Raw genomic sequence first — 16611 nt, 5'->3', positions numbered from 1 at the left:
AAATTTGAGAATTTGCTATTCATATTGTAAGCCTCCTAGTGTCCCAAAAAATTAAAAGGAAGTTGAAATAATGATGTCAACATAAAGTAGACATATGGTCTATGTTAGTTATTCACTATTTTGAGTGGTAAGATTATTTGTCTCACAAGCAGAAAATTTAACATTTTGCAAATCGCTAAATTTTCCATTTTTTCACGATATTTTGGTATTTTTCACAAAAAAACACAGACTGTATCGACCCAAATTTACCACTAATTTGAAGTACAATGTGTCACGAAAAAACAATCTCAAAATCACTGGGATAAGTAAAAGCAAAAAAAAGTTATCCCCACTTAAGTGAGACATGTCAGATTTGAAAAAAAGGGCTCTGTCAGGAACGCAAAAACTGGCTCTGTCAGGAAGGGGTTAATGAAGTTGTGTGGTGTCACATGGGATTCTGGGTATCATAGAAAGCCTTTCACTGCTCAAGTTATGCATAGTATTTGATCTTTATTAAATTAATAATTACTGTATGTGTATCGTGTTTTGATTGGTGCTTCAGCTATTTGTTTGTAGAGTTGCCCTTGGAGCAGGTTTAGAACATCACATATATCTTTTATTTATCAGTGTCTCTCTTGTAGGAATTTGGGTAACTTATCATATTATTGTATGTAGTATGGTTTCCCCAGATTTTATTTGGACACGCATAGAACAATTCTACTACTATTTGACTTGAAGTCAAATTACACAGATATTATTTTTTCAGCACTTACTGTATGTCAAATAAGTGCCAGTGGATCAGCTAGAAGATCAAAATAATCACACACCGTCAAGTTCTTTAACACCATATTTGACAAATCATTATTTTATGGCACTTGCTTTGTGTATTATAACATTCTCATGATAATATACAAAACATTCTTATATAAAGCGTTGCCTACATTTTGTATCCTCCAAATCTGCCACTCCAAAGCACTCATTTCTACTGCCTGACTTTAGTGCCATTTCATTGCGTATAGTGTCTGAAGGTTTTGTGTATCTGCTTGACCTTGGTAACCCAGAACATTAAACTCCTGCTGAACAGATCTTGTGTTCACCTTTCTTCCACAGACTATCTGGAACTTAGCAGCATAGTAACCGAGATCCAGGGCTGTAACTAAGGGCGTGCAAGCAGTGCTACCACATAGAGTGCAGGATTCTGTGGTCGGCACTGTCACTGCCCTGTAGTCCTTGATTCTGGCTAGCAGTGTACCTGTAACGGCACCCTGCAGCCAGTGTAAGCATTTTTTGGACACTTCAGATATGCACACTGCATCCTTACAGAACTCTCATTCCTGGAGGTGTTGTGTTTTCCAGTGCTTGTGGCCTATCTGCCTTGGTGTAACATATTGACATCCTTGATGTTGGTACATGGCAAGCACAGGATGCAAAGCAGCCATATTATGGCACTGCTGAGAACCAATATATTTAATTAATTTATGTGAGCTTGTATCACCTACCGCTTCACAGCTGTTTTTGCTCTAAACATTTCCACTGTAGCAAGGAAGAAAATGGAGTTGTTAGGAAAGTGGTATCCTATGAAAGTGCTACATTGAAGTCAGAGCTCTTTAGTACATCACATTCCACTGCTAATGTCTGACTGTGGAGATCACATGACTGTATGCTTGATTATTGCACCTGTGAGCAATAGGCGTGTCTGAAATGGCTAAACACTTTTTAAAAGTAGCACCCACGTACTTTTGATGTAGTGTATTAGAAAGGCTGAAAGAAATGTTATTTGTCTGTACATGAGATACAGCTCAGGTAGGAGCGGATTGGGATGGAATACTAGCCCAGTATATTTTTGGAAGCAGCACTCATGGAGGTGGGGTTTGTTGAGTTTAAGGGGCAGGATCCATCCTTATATGGCCTGATTCGGAGTTGGACACATTTGCGGCCATCCCAGGGGGAAATAAGATGGGAGTTCTATATGGGATGTTGCTATGGTCAGCCAATCAGAAGTATTATTATTATTATCATTTTTAATATTATTATCATGATGTTTTAGTTTTTACTTATATAGCACCTGCTAGAAGATAATATATGGTATCTGATTTGTTGCCTATTGTGACTTATTCCACTACAATGTCCTTCCCTTGTGTCATGGGCTGAGTACAAATTTAATGAACATGACGTCAGCGCCCGCCCCCAATTCGGCTGAAAGCGGGCACTGAATAAGTCAGTCTAGGCTGACGAAGGCAGGAGAAATCATTTGATGCTGATAGACCCTTGAATGATATTCCTCCTTGCAGCTGCATGAGAGGGGATGTGTTGGTGTACACATCCCCTCATATTCTATTGAGGGGATTTGACTGGCCCAGGGGCTGTAGTTTAACTGTTCTCTAGGCTACGAGCATAAGCAGCCTAGCGCACAGGTCTGAGTCAGGCCCATAGTACACTATAAGCAAGAAAGACAATATAGTACTAACAAAACTGCAACACAAGTGTAGCTGAGTTGCCCACCAAAAGCCATTGTAACTTGCTCAGCAATTGCAGCCTCCGTCACAACCACAAGACAGATGCAAAGGACATAGACTCCGAGTGCCTTTATGGTCGTGCAGAATGGCCCCGGAGCTGCGATGATGGCGCCATCTGTTATACATACGAGATCGCAATCGCACAACAGGACTTGACTGGAGAATGTCATGACAATACTCGTTACTTCCCCCAAACAGCCTCTTCCTGGCAATCTCTCTGCAGCTGATTCTTCTCTGCGGGCAACATCGCAAAGATACCTTAGAACAGTGGTGTGAAACTCACAGGCCAACAGCTGTTGTGGAATTACACATCCCAGCATGCCCTGCCTTAGATTTTATTTAATAGATTGCTGAAACTGTGCTAGGGCATGCTGGGATGTATAGTTCCATAACAGCTTGGAGGGACATGAGTTTGACACCACTGCCTTAGAACATGCACACTCTGGCCACAATGCACCCCGCAGTCGGTCAATAATTGCTTACCAGTTGCAACACCATTAAAGTTGCGAGCACAACTAAATCCGGTCTATATGCGTAGTGAGAGGCAAACTTTTAGGAAAAGTAGCAATATTGAGGAAAAAGTGTGCAGTAAAGGAATAATAAGCTGTGGGTGGTGCCAGCTTTGTACAATATGGTTCAAAGAGAATAATACCCCTTTCCCACTGCAGCTCTTAAACGGTATATTGCAGTTTTCTTTAGCCTTTTTAAATGGGTAGCGCTGCAGTGGAAAAGCTCCAGGATGATTTACCCGTTTAACAAATACCGGTATTTGTTTAACGGGTAAAAATCAGTGTCCTACCCATTTCAGACCCGTTTTTTTGGCAGTGGGAACGGGTCTGAAATGGTATCCCCTGGTACCTGCCCTGAGCCCCCCCCCCCCTCTGGTACCTGCCCTGCCCCCCCACCTCCCCTGGTACTTACCTGCGTGGGGGATCCGGGCAGCGGGGTTCGTGCATTGCTGGAGAGGCAGCGGGTCCAGCACGGGCACGGTACTTCGGGTCCCTCCCTGTGGCTGATGGATGCTGGGCAGTGGGGAGGCAGCGGGGTCCATCCCGCATGGGCACGGTGCTGTAGGTGCTGGTGATGCAGCGCGGTCTATCCGGGGTCCATACGGTGTCCGGGCAGTCCCTGCGGCTGACAGGAACTAGTAGTTTCCACTATGCGCATGTGTAATGAGCGCAGTGCATATGAATGAGCCGCACTTTACATATGCGCATATGCAATGCCCCACAGAACCACTAGCACCCACAGCACCGTGCCCATGCGGGATGGACCATGCTACCTTCCCACTGCCCAGCATCCATCAGCCGCAGGGAGGGACCCGAAGCACCGTGCCCATGATGGACCCCGCTGCCTCCCCAGCAATGCGCGAACCCCGCTGCCTGGATCCACCACGCAGGTAAGTACCAGGGATTGGGGGTCGCAGGGCAGGTACCAGGGGAGGGGGGTATATTACTGGTTAATTACCTTTTTGTACCTTTCACAATGGGTTCAATGTCAAAGGCACAAAAACGGTAATTAACCAGTAATATACCGTTTACTACATTTAAAGAAACGTTTCAAAAACCGTGTCAAAGCAGGTTTGGCAGTGGGAAAGCCGCATAAGTGTAATAAGTGTAAATAGTAGCAAATGATTTGTAACATTGTGCTATCATCTCTCTGTACAGAGGCTATCCAATGGCTCTATAGATTCAAATGATGAAGCCAGTCAGATGGTTGAACTTCAAGAACTACTTGAAAAGCAGAACTATGAAATGACTCAAATGAAAGAACGACTATCATCATTATCAACTCGGGTTGGAGAGGTTGAGCAAGAAGCAGAAACAGCAAGAAAGGAACTTACAAAGACTGAAGAAATGAATGTTAAGTATCAGAGAGACATCAGAGAGGTAACTTCATTTACTGTTGCTTTGCATTGTATCAAATTATATACAGTATGTACAGTACAGTACACACTGGAGGATCATTTGTTTATTGTGGTCATTATTTTCCCTCACAAATGATTGTTAAGAAAGCTGAAATTCCTTAGCCAAACAGTCTGTTACAGAAGTTACTCAAATATATCACTTGCATAAAATTCACATAATTTCCCATAATGATCTTGTAAGGCATGTACTAATTGCAGAAGTTTTGGTTCAACGATTAGAAGCAGTTTTAGCAGTTGTGAAAGCTTCTAACAATTTAACTGCACATTGGAATCAAATCTTGTTGTTTTCCTGTCTGTACAGTTTTATTCAGGTTTAGAGCATTTATTTCATTCATTTTCTCAAAATAGGGGATGCAGGGTTGTGCGGGAGATATAGTTGTTGGGGCTAGACTGTATAAACATATAGGGCAGGCTGTGATGACGTCCAGGTTCGGCAACCAAGCGTTCTTTTAAAGGGACAATCATTTAAAAGGCACAGTTTTGCTTCCAGCACGGCTGCCGAACCTACACGACATAACATCTGGTCCATAGACACAAAGAAAAGGATGAGTTTGTTTGGTGTTGAACCTAGCAAACTCATCCTTTCTTTTGTGTCTGCACAGTACAGTATGTTGATCTATTCTTAAAAGTTTGAGTGAACACCCCTGGTATATATGATCTAGCAGAATATTATCCCATAGATAGACTACAAAAGGATTAAAAAAAGAATGACAGACCAAGAAATAAAACATTATACCTGTATATATGCAAATGCATGGCTCTAGGCAGCATAACCCTTGTCGCTGGCCTAGAATGTAATAAATCAAAGATACTTGGCCATATAGCAATATTTAAAGACCTCATCCCTAAACAGCTAGATCTTGCCCCTCCCCCAAAATGATACACCTTAATGACATGGGGACAGTATGATTTGTCGGCAGCCAGGATCCTGGTGGTCACAATCCCGACAGTAGGAAGCGCAAAGAGGCACCTTACGTGGACCACCACAAGGCAGAATAGACCCTGTGCGCCAGGATTATGGCTTGCAGTAATGTCAGAAGTTGGGATTTCAGCATCAAGATGGTGTCCACCAGGATCTCGACTGTTGACATATTAACTACATACCAATTGCGTAGACCAGACTGATGGTTGGCCTTTATGTACAAAGCTAAGTTATTCTCTTTCAGAATTGTATTCTACCTGCTCTTGATTGCCCAGCACTCCTTTACCATCACTGTATGATGGCTCATGAGTGTTAGATGACTTTGAATCTTTTAAATCAGGGTAGCCTTGAAACAAATAATGGTACTTATGGGTGAAATTTACTAAGATGTGAAATACACTTCACAGGTCATGTTGCTATGGGCAACCAATCGCATCCTGTCTACTATCTTCTAGAGGGTGGTAAATAAATAAGAAGTAGCTTCTGATTGGTTGCCCATAGCAACATGACCTGTGAAGTGTATTTCACATCTTAGTAAATTTCACCCTATATGTTAGTTGGGCGCCCACTATAGTTAGTACGCTCATACCCTACTATCCATGTCGGCAAGGAGTTGATTTTATATAGTGTGGCAAGCGCAGCGAGGCGAGCGTAGTGAGGCCCACAAGGGGACGTGGAAAACTAAGCAAATAGCTTAGTGGGCGCCCAACTAACATATAAGTACTCAAATAGTAATATCCAGGGTAGATACTATAATGCATAAGTTAAGCATAAATATGTTTGTCTGTTCCCATAATAAAGTTAAATATTTGAGAAGATGTTTTTGTATTATAATTTATTTAATTTTAATTTTCTGCAGTGTCCTCATGGTGGTTCAAACTTTTCTTTTACACATGGCAGTGCAGGAAGAAGCTTGCCTCTTTCACCCTTAACGAAACATTTCTATTTATGCATTTTTGATCAGTGTGCCCACCTTCTAAATCAAGCACTACCCAACATACTATGCCAGAAGTAACCACCATATAATTTACTAGAACAGTTATCCTATATAAAATATTGGTACAGTAACCATAGTGCCATAATGACTATTCAGGGAGTTCGGTACTTGTTTCCTAGAACGGCCACAATCGTTAGTAATCGTGTACCTTAAGTTAAGGTACACGACTAATGCGATGGACCAGATTTCCTTTGAAATCAGGTCCATTTTGCCGGCAAAGGCAAAATCGCGTTGATTGCGTCGGTCGCGTGCACTAACATGGCACGCGACGCGACTGACGAGATAAACCCGATTTTGCCATAGGGTTCAATGTTAAAATATTTTTAACATTGCAATCGCGTTGATCGCGTCGGTCTTGTGCCATTATAATGGCACAAGATGCGATGGACGCGATTAACAACATTTTACATAGCAAACAATGGGAAATGTCCCAATATGGGCCATTTCTCATTGTATATGCCCCCGTCATGGCTATTAATTAATGCCCCCCCATCGTGAACGGCACCCCACGATTAAAGCCAACCCGAAGCGTGGCGAGCCCGCGAGGGGTGGCGGTACGCGTCCTCCAAACTTTTCATACCCCTACTATCCACGTCGGCGTGGAGTTGAGAATATAAAGTGTGGCGAGCGCAGCGAGGCGAGCGCACGCGTATACCTGTGAAGTTATGCGCGTCCCCTCGCGGGGCTCGCCACCCTTCGGGCTCGCTGCGCTCGCCACACTTTATATTCTCAACTCCACGCCGACGTGGATAGTAGGGGTATGAAAAGGTCGGAGGACGCGTACCGCCGCCCCTCGCGGGCTCGCTACGCTGTGGGGTGCCATTCACAATGGGGGCATTTGAGCCATCGGGGGGTTAAAATTGGGGTCTGGGGACAATTTTTCATTGAATCCAATGTAAAATAGGGTCCCAGGGACCCTATTCACATTTGAATCAATGTAAAAATCGGGTCCATCGCGTCGGTCGCATCGTATGCGATGCGATCGACGCGATTTTTCCGACCCGATCAAAATCGGTGTGGCCGTTCTAGGAAACAAGTACCGGGAGTTCTAATGTACAATACAGAACTGATTTCCCATTGATTAGTAGAATTATCTGTGTTCAACACCACTTATTGAGCACATGCTCATTCCTAGACAGAAGGTTTTAGATGATAGAAGCACTAGGTGCCAATTTCACGGCTGATCCTTAATCCCTTTCCCAGGGCCGGTGCTATGCACCACAGCGGCCTAGGGGCGGCAGTAGGAGCTTGATGCGGCCACCGCCGCTGAGTCCGGGGGGGAGGGGGTGATGAGGACCACACTGATGGAGGGGGGGGGGTTGGTTGGCACCAGGCACCTCTCATCTGGCTCCAATCGAGGAGGGCTGCTCCCAAATGCCACCCTCCAGTGGCCGAAGCCCTAGGCAAATGCCTAATGCTGCCTAGTGGTGGCGCCGGCCCTGCCCTGCCCTTTCCCTTTCTATCCTCCTCTGAGTTAAGTGGAGGATAGGAAACAAGCTCTATCAGCCAATCATAGATGATGTAAGCGAGTTGTTTCCCTGTTCTCCATTAAACATCACTGCTAGCATTCTATGTTGGAGACTATTGTACGTCAGAGATTGATTTCAACTCTGAGGCTCAACAGGCACAAAATTGTGTCCTGCTGGGACACGGAGGACCCAATGCTATACTGTAGGTAAAAATGTTAATAGAAAAACCTACAGTAGTAGTCTCAGAACAGCAACTTCCTGCATGCCATGTACTTCTACATTTGCTAAAATGTTCTGTTCTAAAATGTGCCAGGTACTTTTCACCTAATATTGTACTATGTAGTCATTATTTTTACATGTGCTTTGTGCAGCAAATTGAATGTTCGTGCCATTCCAGAAGAAACGTAAGCATGTTAAAGGCTCTCGTATACATGCGTTCATTTTACATTTTCAATGCATGCTCTGAAAGCCAATGAATGCACCTCAACAGTAATTGTCAAAATAAAGAAACAAAAATGCAAACAAATAGATATCCACATAGGCTAACTTCTCAGTAATGATTGCTGTCTTCTGCTTCAAGTCAGTGTCCACATTGCCTTCAGCATTCACGTTCCGTACAGTAAAATTGAGTTTGATGGGAGTGCTAATTAAGTGTACAGTACACACTATGGGGTATATTTACAAAAAGTGCCAGTTTTTAGAAGTGGATATGTTTCTCATAGCAGGCAACAAGATGCTAGCTTATTATCTTCTAAAGGTGCTGGAAAAAAAAGATAATGGGGTATATTCAATGCTAAAGGGCAAGCTATGACAGCGAGCAGTGCTGAAAGCTCGCTGTCACATCTCACGTGTCAGTATTCAACTGGCCCCCATGCACTCTGTGTTTCTACCTTGCTAATTGTAAAAAGCATGGTGGAAACAGTGTGGCGAGGCTCGCATCTATATGCCTCACCGTTCGGGGGAATTCTCACCATCTTCTGACAGAGTATTCCCCCAGAACGTAGAATAGGGTGAGCGGCCGGCGAAGGGGTTAAACGGTGAGGATGGCTTGTTATCGGTGATCCTCACCAAAAACAAGCCATCTTCACCATAAAGACCCCCTCACCGGCCGCATTGAATACATACCAAAGTATAGATGGAGCTGCGGTCATTGTTAGCGCCGGCGCACCAAGAAGACCTGTCTCGGCGCGTCAATCGCCAAGACAGGGACAAAGGAGCATCACACACACTCACACATCCATTGCCACAAATTGGGCCTGCAAGTGTCTCACACACACGCAATCCTTATTTGCCTTGTGGCACGCCAAACCATTTGCCGAAAGCTGCAAAGATGAGCGCGGCTCCATCTGTAGCACCTGATTGGTTGCTACGGACAACATCTCCACTAAATTGAACAGCTCTGCTAAAAGCATGGACAAAGTATAAGGTTTTGTATATGCTATTAATAGACTGTTTTCATTACGCTAAATATTGCAAATACTGTGCATGCCACATTGTACTTTGCAGAAAAAAACATCTAAAATATATCCAAAACCCATGTGACTTGCATTTACCAGACTCCATATCAGACCAGGGTAAAGGTGTTGGTGAAGGAAGGTGGACAGACACGAGGGAGGTGGTGTGTGTGGGGAACCATGATGGACAGTGAAACTGGTTGCATTGCTCAATATATGTTTAGGTCTCTCCAGAGACTACAGTAGTCCCTGATGCATCACATAAGCATAAATATTAATGCCCCCCATGAAATGACACTAGAATATTTGTTTATGGAAGCAATTTAACTAAATCCATCACCTCCCCAGGTCTGGCAGATGATCTCTGGGTGTCACTCGCCAACCTGGGAAGGGGTTTCCCCACCCCCCACTTCTTTCCTTATTAGGTTAGAGATGGGGTAGCATTCTTTGTATCTATGGCACTTGGCTGTGACATCACACCCAAGCTCCACACTTTCAGCTTTACATGGATATCAACGAGCAGCAGCCAACAGCTTCATATGTAAGAAGCTGCTGGTTGTTTTCCTTAATGTAAGCAGTCAGTGTTAAAAGCACTTTGACATGCCACTTATTCAGTATTGTACTGTAGGTGGCCGCTAAGTATGGGTGCCCTAATCACAGCCCTGCACCTCCCCATTATAGCTTAAAGTACAGATAAATAGTTAGATCTATACTTAGATCTATACTTAGATCTGAGAGGATCATTTTTGAGGCATTTGCATTTATTTTAGTGCTTACAATTTAATTTTTTTGTGCCTGAAAAATGTTATCAGAAGAATTAAAAGAAAAACTTATAATGCACACATAATCATTATACTAATACAATTTCATGTTTCTCAGAGGCCTTTATGCATCAATATTACAATGTATTTCTGTGGATTGCAGGCAATGGCTCAGAAAGAGGATATGGAAGAACGAATCACAACGCTTGAAAAGCGATATCTTAGCGCCCAGCGCGAAGCTACGTCCATTCATGATATGAATGATAAGCTGGAAAACGAACTGGCAAACAAAGAAGCTATTTTACGTCAGGTTCAGTCATTTTATTACTTGTCCATTTTATACTCCTGAAACATTAACATATGTCTTACATATCAAGTAACTATATTAGTGACACATTTTTTATAGTGGGTTTATAAATAAATCATATTATATATAAAATATACACAGTCATTATGAGGATAAAACTAAAAACATGTACTGTACTGCTTCAACATTTCCAGGCTATATTTACAGTACCGCAAAAAAATATTATCAAAAGTTGAGAATGTTTCCTTGAGTGAAAGAAAACCTTAACCTAAAAAAAAGCAAATGATAAAAAAAAAGCAGCTTTCACTTATATAGTCTAAGATTCAATTACAGGTGCAACACTGATAGTCTGGCACCCTTGACTCTAGCATCGTGCTGGGTCTTCCGTTTTGACAGACTATCTGTGGTACAGTGACAGCAGCATCCCATTGGCTACCCCCCCCCCCCCACCGCCACCACCTAAATCTCCCATAGCTTAATTCTTCCCAGAGCATAAGTCTAAACTAAATACTTAAGTCTAACCCATCTGCACTCCTCAGCGCAGCCAAATTGAGCACCAAAACCCACACCCGCAACCTGATTTGTCCGAATCCATGCAGTCTAACTGAGTCTTATGTGTCCGGTCCTACCACAACCTAACTCAACCCCCTGTAGACTAACACCCTTCCCCCGCCCCTTCAGCCTGATGTACCTTGTCTTTATGCAGCATAACGCAGCCCTTCCACAGTCTAACTTCCTCTCACAAGCCTGATGTGTCCGGATTAAGAGAGTTGCAGGATAATTGTTGTACCTTTATATTATACAGAACAATGTCTTCAGAAGTGTTTTTTTTTTTTTAAATTAAAAACATGTCTGATCAAAAAAAATAAAAAAAATATGTGGTTGCTGACCAAGATCTACACGATGTAGTGCCTACAGCTTAAACATTTATTTCTGCTGGGAAACACATGCCCAGTAAATACCAAATTATTTAGTTATAGCCTGTGCCAGTTTATCCAGTAGCAAACTAGACTAGCCTAGAGCTCTTTTGCATATTGAGGATCCTGAATTACTCATCTCTAACCCATTTTAATGTAGTTTATTTGACAAACAGAGATGGGAAAATCGGCACAATCCCAGTTTATTGATTAGTACCCCATTTTTGGGGGGATTTATGGTTGCAACGGTTAGGGTTAAACAGATGAAGATGAATAGTTAAGTAATATTATGGTTTGTTTCTGTTGTGATTGTGAATTGCAGTGTATTCGCTTTGTTGAGCCGACAAACATCAAACCAAGGCCCAGGTGTGCCGAACATCAGTAGCATCCAGAGTTACTGATCTAACACCAAGCTTGTTAGTCCTTTGTTTTCTCTCTAACTTTGTGTACATCTGATGCTGTAATCTACACTGACATAAAAAGTTCCTACAGTGTATATGTTGATTAGCATTTTAATTTCCAAGTTATACTTGTCACAGTATGATTTGCATCTTTGAGTTGTATGGGTTTGGTCATGTTTATAGCGTCACTGTAAAGCTATGTACACACGGAGCAATATGAGTGCTGGCAATATATTGCTAGCAATACATTGCTTAGCAATCATATTGCTCAGTGACCCGTTTTCATCAGCGACCAGTGATGGTCGCTCATGGAAATGTCACACTGCCTGGAGAAGAGGCAGGGGAAGTCGCTGGTCGGAGGAGCATGCTCCTCCGACCAGCGACCATTAGGGGGCTGAAAACGGTAGCGCGCACCCGGCGATTTATCGCCGATGCACGCTTCAATCGCTGGCAATATGGTCGCTCAGCGACCATATTGCTAGCGATTTTTTTTACAACATATTAGGATACTAAGAGGTTAGGGAAATCCATTGAGGAGCTCAAATAAAACCTGTATGACCACATTTTGCAGCTCTAATCAAGCTTAGGTTTGGCCTTGCGTAGATGACCAGTGATTTCTAGATCATGGAATCAGGTCCCGAAGACCATGATCTAGCTATAACCACCTTTGCCAATGAAACAATATATTGCGGTCACTGGGGGCTTTATTTATGAAGGAACAGGCTTCTCTGTGGGTTTCAGGTGAAAAATCTAAGGTGGAACAGTAAATGTGCCCACGCGATGATAGATATTGTCAAATCCAATGTCTATCCAATTTCCCTTAAAATACAGAACACCCCTTATCATGCCCACACACAGAACAATTGAGTAACCGATCAATCAGAGGGTTAGATGGGTCATTTAATGGCCAATTTAACCCTGCAAATCATATATCACATCATTGACCCATTGTCCACCATGCATACACATGGAACGATGTGGCCAAATCATGCACAAGGGGTCATTCATCTTTCCAACTGCTGAAGGGATCAGTAGGCTCAATGAATACCCCACAGGCATCTGCAGCTTGTCCTCTCTCTCCCTCTGTGTGTGCAATGATGATCCCGCCCACCACCCTGCACAAATTACATAAATTTTTTTCACTGGGGGAGGGTTAGACCCCGCCCGATGGCCATTCCCACTCCATTTTACTGGAACCCGGCTGACCTGTTGGCGCCCCTGGCTATCAGTAGATGCTTCATACAGTCTTGTTGTTATATTGCATATGCATTGCATATGTTCTATAAGGAGACACTATACTTTGCCAAGCATACTGTTTTTTTTCCATTCTCTAGTTTTGCCACTATATTTGTGACCACCAGTTTTAATGATGTCTATACAAATGAATGTACCTTTCCTGGAAAGTGGTACTTGGTTTTTAAGTTTTATAAATACCGGTAACACATTTTTCTGTATTTTTCTTGTGAAGTGCAGATGGAAGAGAAGAATAGACAGTTGCAGGAACGTTTGGAAATGGCAGAACAGAAATTGCAGCAAACAATGAGAAAAGCGGAGACTTTGCCTGAAGTGGAAGCAGAACTGGCGCAGAGAATAGCAGCCCTCACAAAGGTACAGACCCAACATGCAGATCAGTTTATGAATATGCTTTCAGCATTGTGCTGTGCAAACCATTACGCTTGCTTTTGCAGCAATGAATAGGCCCACTGTTATAAATCGATCATTAATATTAATTATATAAGCAAAACTAGAAAGTTGGTAATGGGTGGTGTGGAATACAGAAAGTCCCACACTGCCAGTGTGATGCTGATGCAAGAATTTTAGCTTGACTCCAATTCTTAAAATCATTATTATTTATTAACTTAATACAATACCACATCCTGAGACAAAATCTTCAGTTCTTACAGCTCCTCAGTGTCGAATGGCAATACAACACAACACCGGGTGTGGTTGTTACACTTGTCACTTATATGTTATGATATAAACTCCACACAGTCATAGGCATTCATCCACACTTACACCACTTATCTATGAAATAATGACGCGTACAACTGAATTGGGCTTAAAGGGGACGGCTTATTTATTTTGAGCAGGGGCGTCCTATTTGAAACTAACTGAAATTTACGTCCCTGCTCTAACTAAGGTGGCGGGCAAAGAACGGCATGGCAATAAAACACATCAGCTGGTAAAATAAAAAAGTAATGAAAATAATAAACTCCGGATCCAAGGGCCTCCTGCCCTTTTTCCTAGGACCGGCCAACTGCCAGCGTCCTTGGCAACAGACAACTTTATATGCGGACTTTTCCCAAAGGGCCATCTGCCCTTAAGGCCAGGGGTTGACCTTCTGCCTCTGCCCCTGACCTCGCATATATCACTAAGGCAGAGCTCACCACTCTGCCCGAGCCAGAAAAATTGGGCCACCTGCCCTGACACACAAACTGTCCGCAAAAATTTTGCCTATCCGAAGTAAATGATTGTTAAGGACCAGATGTGGGCCCACCTGGATCGGTGATGCCCACATCTCGACACCAACCACCAGCTAAATGTAAATACCGCTAGAATTTAAACTACCGTTCTTTCCGCCACAATAAGCCGACAACACTAAAGAGAAAAAACTGCCAAAGAAAAACTCCTAAAATTAAATAAATCTAATAAATGGGGCGGGAGGGAGGGCAACGATTCCAGAAGAAAGAGGCAGAATTTTCTGGAAGCAGGATCATCTATCCATCAATCCACGCCTCTAACTTCAATCCAGCCTATCAATGATCTACATGCAAATCAGCCACCTGCCAATCAAGCAAGCCAAGCCCCCCAGCCCGACTTCAGTGTGCAAGCTAAGGATTCCTGCCATAGCCTGGTGAGTTTATGCTGCTTTCAGCCAGACAAGCTGTCTTCTACAGTCTTAAACTCCACACAGTCATAGGCATTCATCCACACTTACACCACTTATCTATGAAATAATGACGCGTACAACTGAATTGGGCTTAAAGGGGACGGCTTATTTATTTTGAGCAGGGGCGTCCTATTTGAAACTAACTGAAATTTACGTCCCTGCTCTAACTAAGGTGGCGGGCAAAGAACGGCATGGCAATAAAACACATCAGCTGGTAAAATAAAAAAGTAATGAAAATAATAAACTCCGGATCCAAGGGCCTCCTGCCCTTTTTCCTAGGACCGGCCAACTGCCAGCGTCCTTGGCAACAGACAACTTTATATGCGGACTTTTCCCAAAGGGCCATCTGCCCTTAAGGCCAGGGGTTGACCTTCTGCCTCTGCCCCTGACCTCGCATATATCACTAAGGCAGAGCTCACCACTCTGCCCGAGCCAGAAAAATTGGGCCACCTGCCCTGACACACAAACTGTCCGCAAAAATTTTGCCTATCCGAAGTAAATGATTGTTAAGGACCAGATGTGGGCCCACCTGGATCGGTGATGCCCACATCTCGACACCAACCACCAGCTAAATGTAAATACCGCTAGAATTTAAACTACCGTTCTTTCCGCCATATCAGTTTGTCTACAAACTGACCCGCCACCACCACACTTCAAAACTCCTCTCACGCTAACCATCTAAACTTCTCAGGACGTCCATCATATCCTTGAAGAAACAAATCCATTCCCATCAAGGAGAGATGCAGTCCATCAGACCGATACAGGGTCTCGTCCCTAAAGGAAATGGCCTCATGCCAGATGACCATCCCACCTTCCGCAATGATTGCCCTGCCGACCACGGAGTTAATCCGTCTCTGAACAAGCTCAATGGCCCCTGGACTAAAGCATCTCTCCAGATCCTCCTAGGGATAATCTACGACCAAAAGAATCTACGGAACGCCAATCCAGCATTAAATTCCTAATCCCAAAAGAATATTGAGACTGGAATTATGCGTGAGGTCGTTGCCCCCCAGGTAAAAGTGTATAATAAATAAAAATGGGGAAACTTTCCCGGGAATTCCCTTAATGGTGATTTTAGCATTCTATATTAAATTGAAGATGACTAATAGGAAGGTGATTCGGGTGACCTATTTTGAACCTAATTTTGAACCCATTAAATTATTGAAATTCTATTCTAAACTTATAATGAACAAATTTGGGAGGGGAGAGGGGGGTGGGTCGCCCGATTTGACTTGAGGCAAAAACACAAATCTTTCACCAGCTGGCAAAAGCCAAATTTAAGACTGGTGATAACACAAAAATTCCTCAAGGCCCCCCAAACGCTAAAGCGCGTTTGAGCGAGCAGCTACTCCTCAAATGGGCTCACTGGACGATGTCGGCCTGATGTAACGCCTAAACGCACCAGACCGCCATCTCCCAAGTGCTCGTATGTCGACCTAGGACCAACCCGCCGCAGCAGCTGCCGAGGCGGCGCCGATACGGAATGAGTGTCCCGAAGTCGGCCAGAGAAAGACCCAGATGCAAAATACAGCGCCTGAAGACCGACCAAACTGAAATTTGGTAAGGGGCGACCCCTCCATGTGCATTAACCAGGCACCGGGCTTTCATTATGTCAGTCTTGGAGCGCTGGATCCTGCACCATATACCTTCGTGGCGCAATTCGACGTGACGGAATATCATGGGAGATGCTGCCGTCCTGGTTGGGGACGCCAGTTCTCCCACTCCAAACGCCCCATGGAATCCCATGGTGAACGCCAGCTTAAAAACCGAGACTCGTAATCCGATGAGCACGTGATTCTAAATGATATTGAGATTTGACGCAATAGACCGGCGTCAATTGGCCATCTCCTGTCCGGAAAAACCGGACGAGTTCGGGCCCACCCTTTCAGCATCCCAGGAAGGACAAAAGACTTCGGAATGTCTCCTGTCCCCCAAGACGCGAAAAGAATGAAAATACCTGTCAAGTAGCACCCGACCAAACTTCGGGATTTTCCCTCCCAGTACAGGTTCCAATCAAGGCAATAATAAGCTTTTCAGTGCTCTCACCTTCGCCCCCGTGTTCAAGGACAAA

At 43.7% G+C, this 16611-nt stretch overlaps 1 protein-coding gene across 13 annotated transcripts in view; it reads left to right on the top strand.

Moving 5' to 3' along the window:
* The window catches only part of PPFIA2 (PPFI scaffold protein A2), a 323573-nt gene that overhangs the window by 218970 nt on the left and 87992 nt on the right, over positions 1-16611 (top strand). For 7 of the 13 annotated variants that reach the window (XM_083182332.1, XM_083182326.1, XM_083182323.1 and 4 more), the window contains 4 exons: positions 4163-4384; positions 8182-8214; positions 10189-10335; positions 13124-13258. In XM_083182332.1, the coding sequence (XP_083038458.1) occupies positions 4163-4384; positions 8182-8214; positions 10189-10335; positions 13124-13258 (537 nt within the window). The remainder of the gene's footprint in view (positions 1-4162; positions 4385-8181; positions 8215-10188; positions 10336-13123; positions 13259-16611) is intronic. The other 6 variants (XM_083182335.1, XM_083182325.1, XM_083182328.1 and 3 more) reach the window with 1 other exon arrangement.

This window comes from Crinia signifera, chromosome 4 (genome assembly GCF_055691185.1).
Source record: "Crinia signifera chromosome 4, ASM5569118v1, whole genome shotgun sequence".
Lineage (NCBI taxonomy): Eukaryota > Metazoa > Chordata > Amphibia > Anura > Myobatrachidae > Crinia > Crinia signifera.
This window is presented reverse-complemented; position numbering and strand designations above follow the sequence as displayed.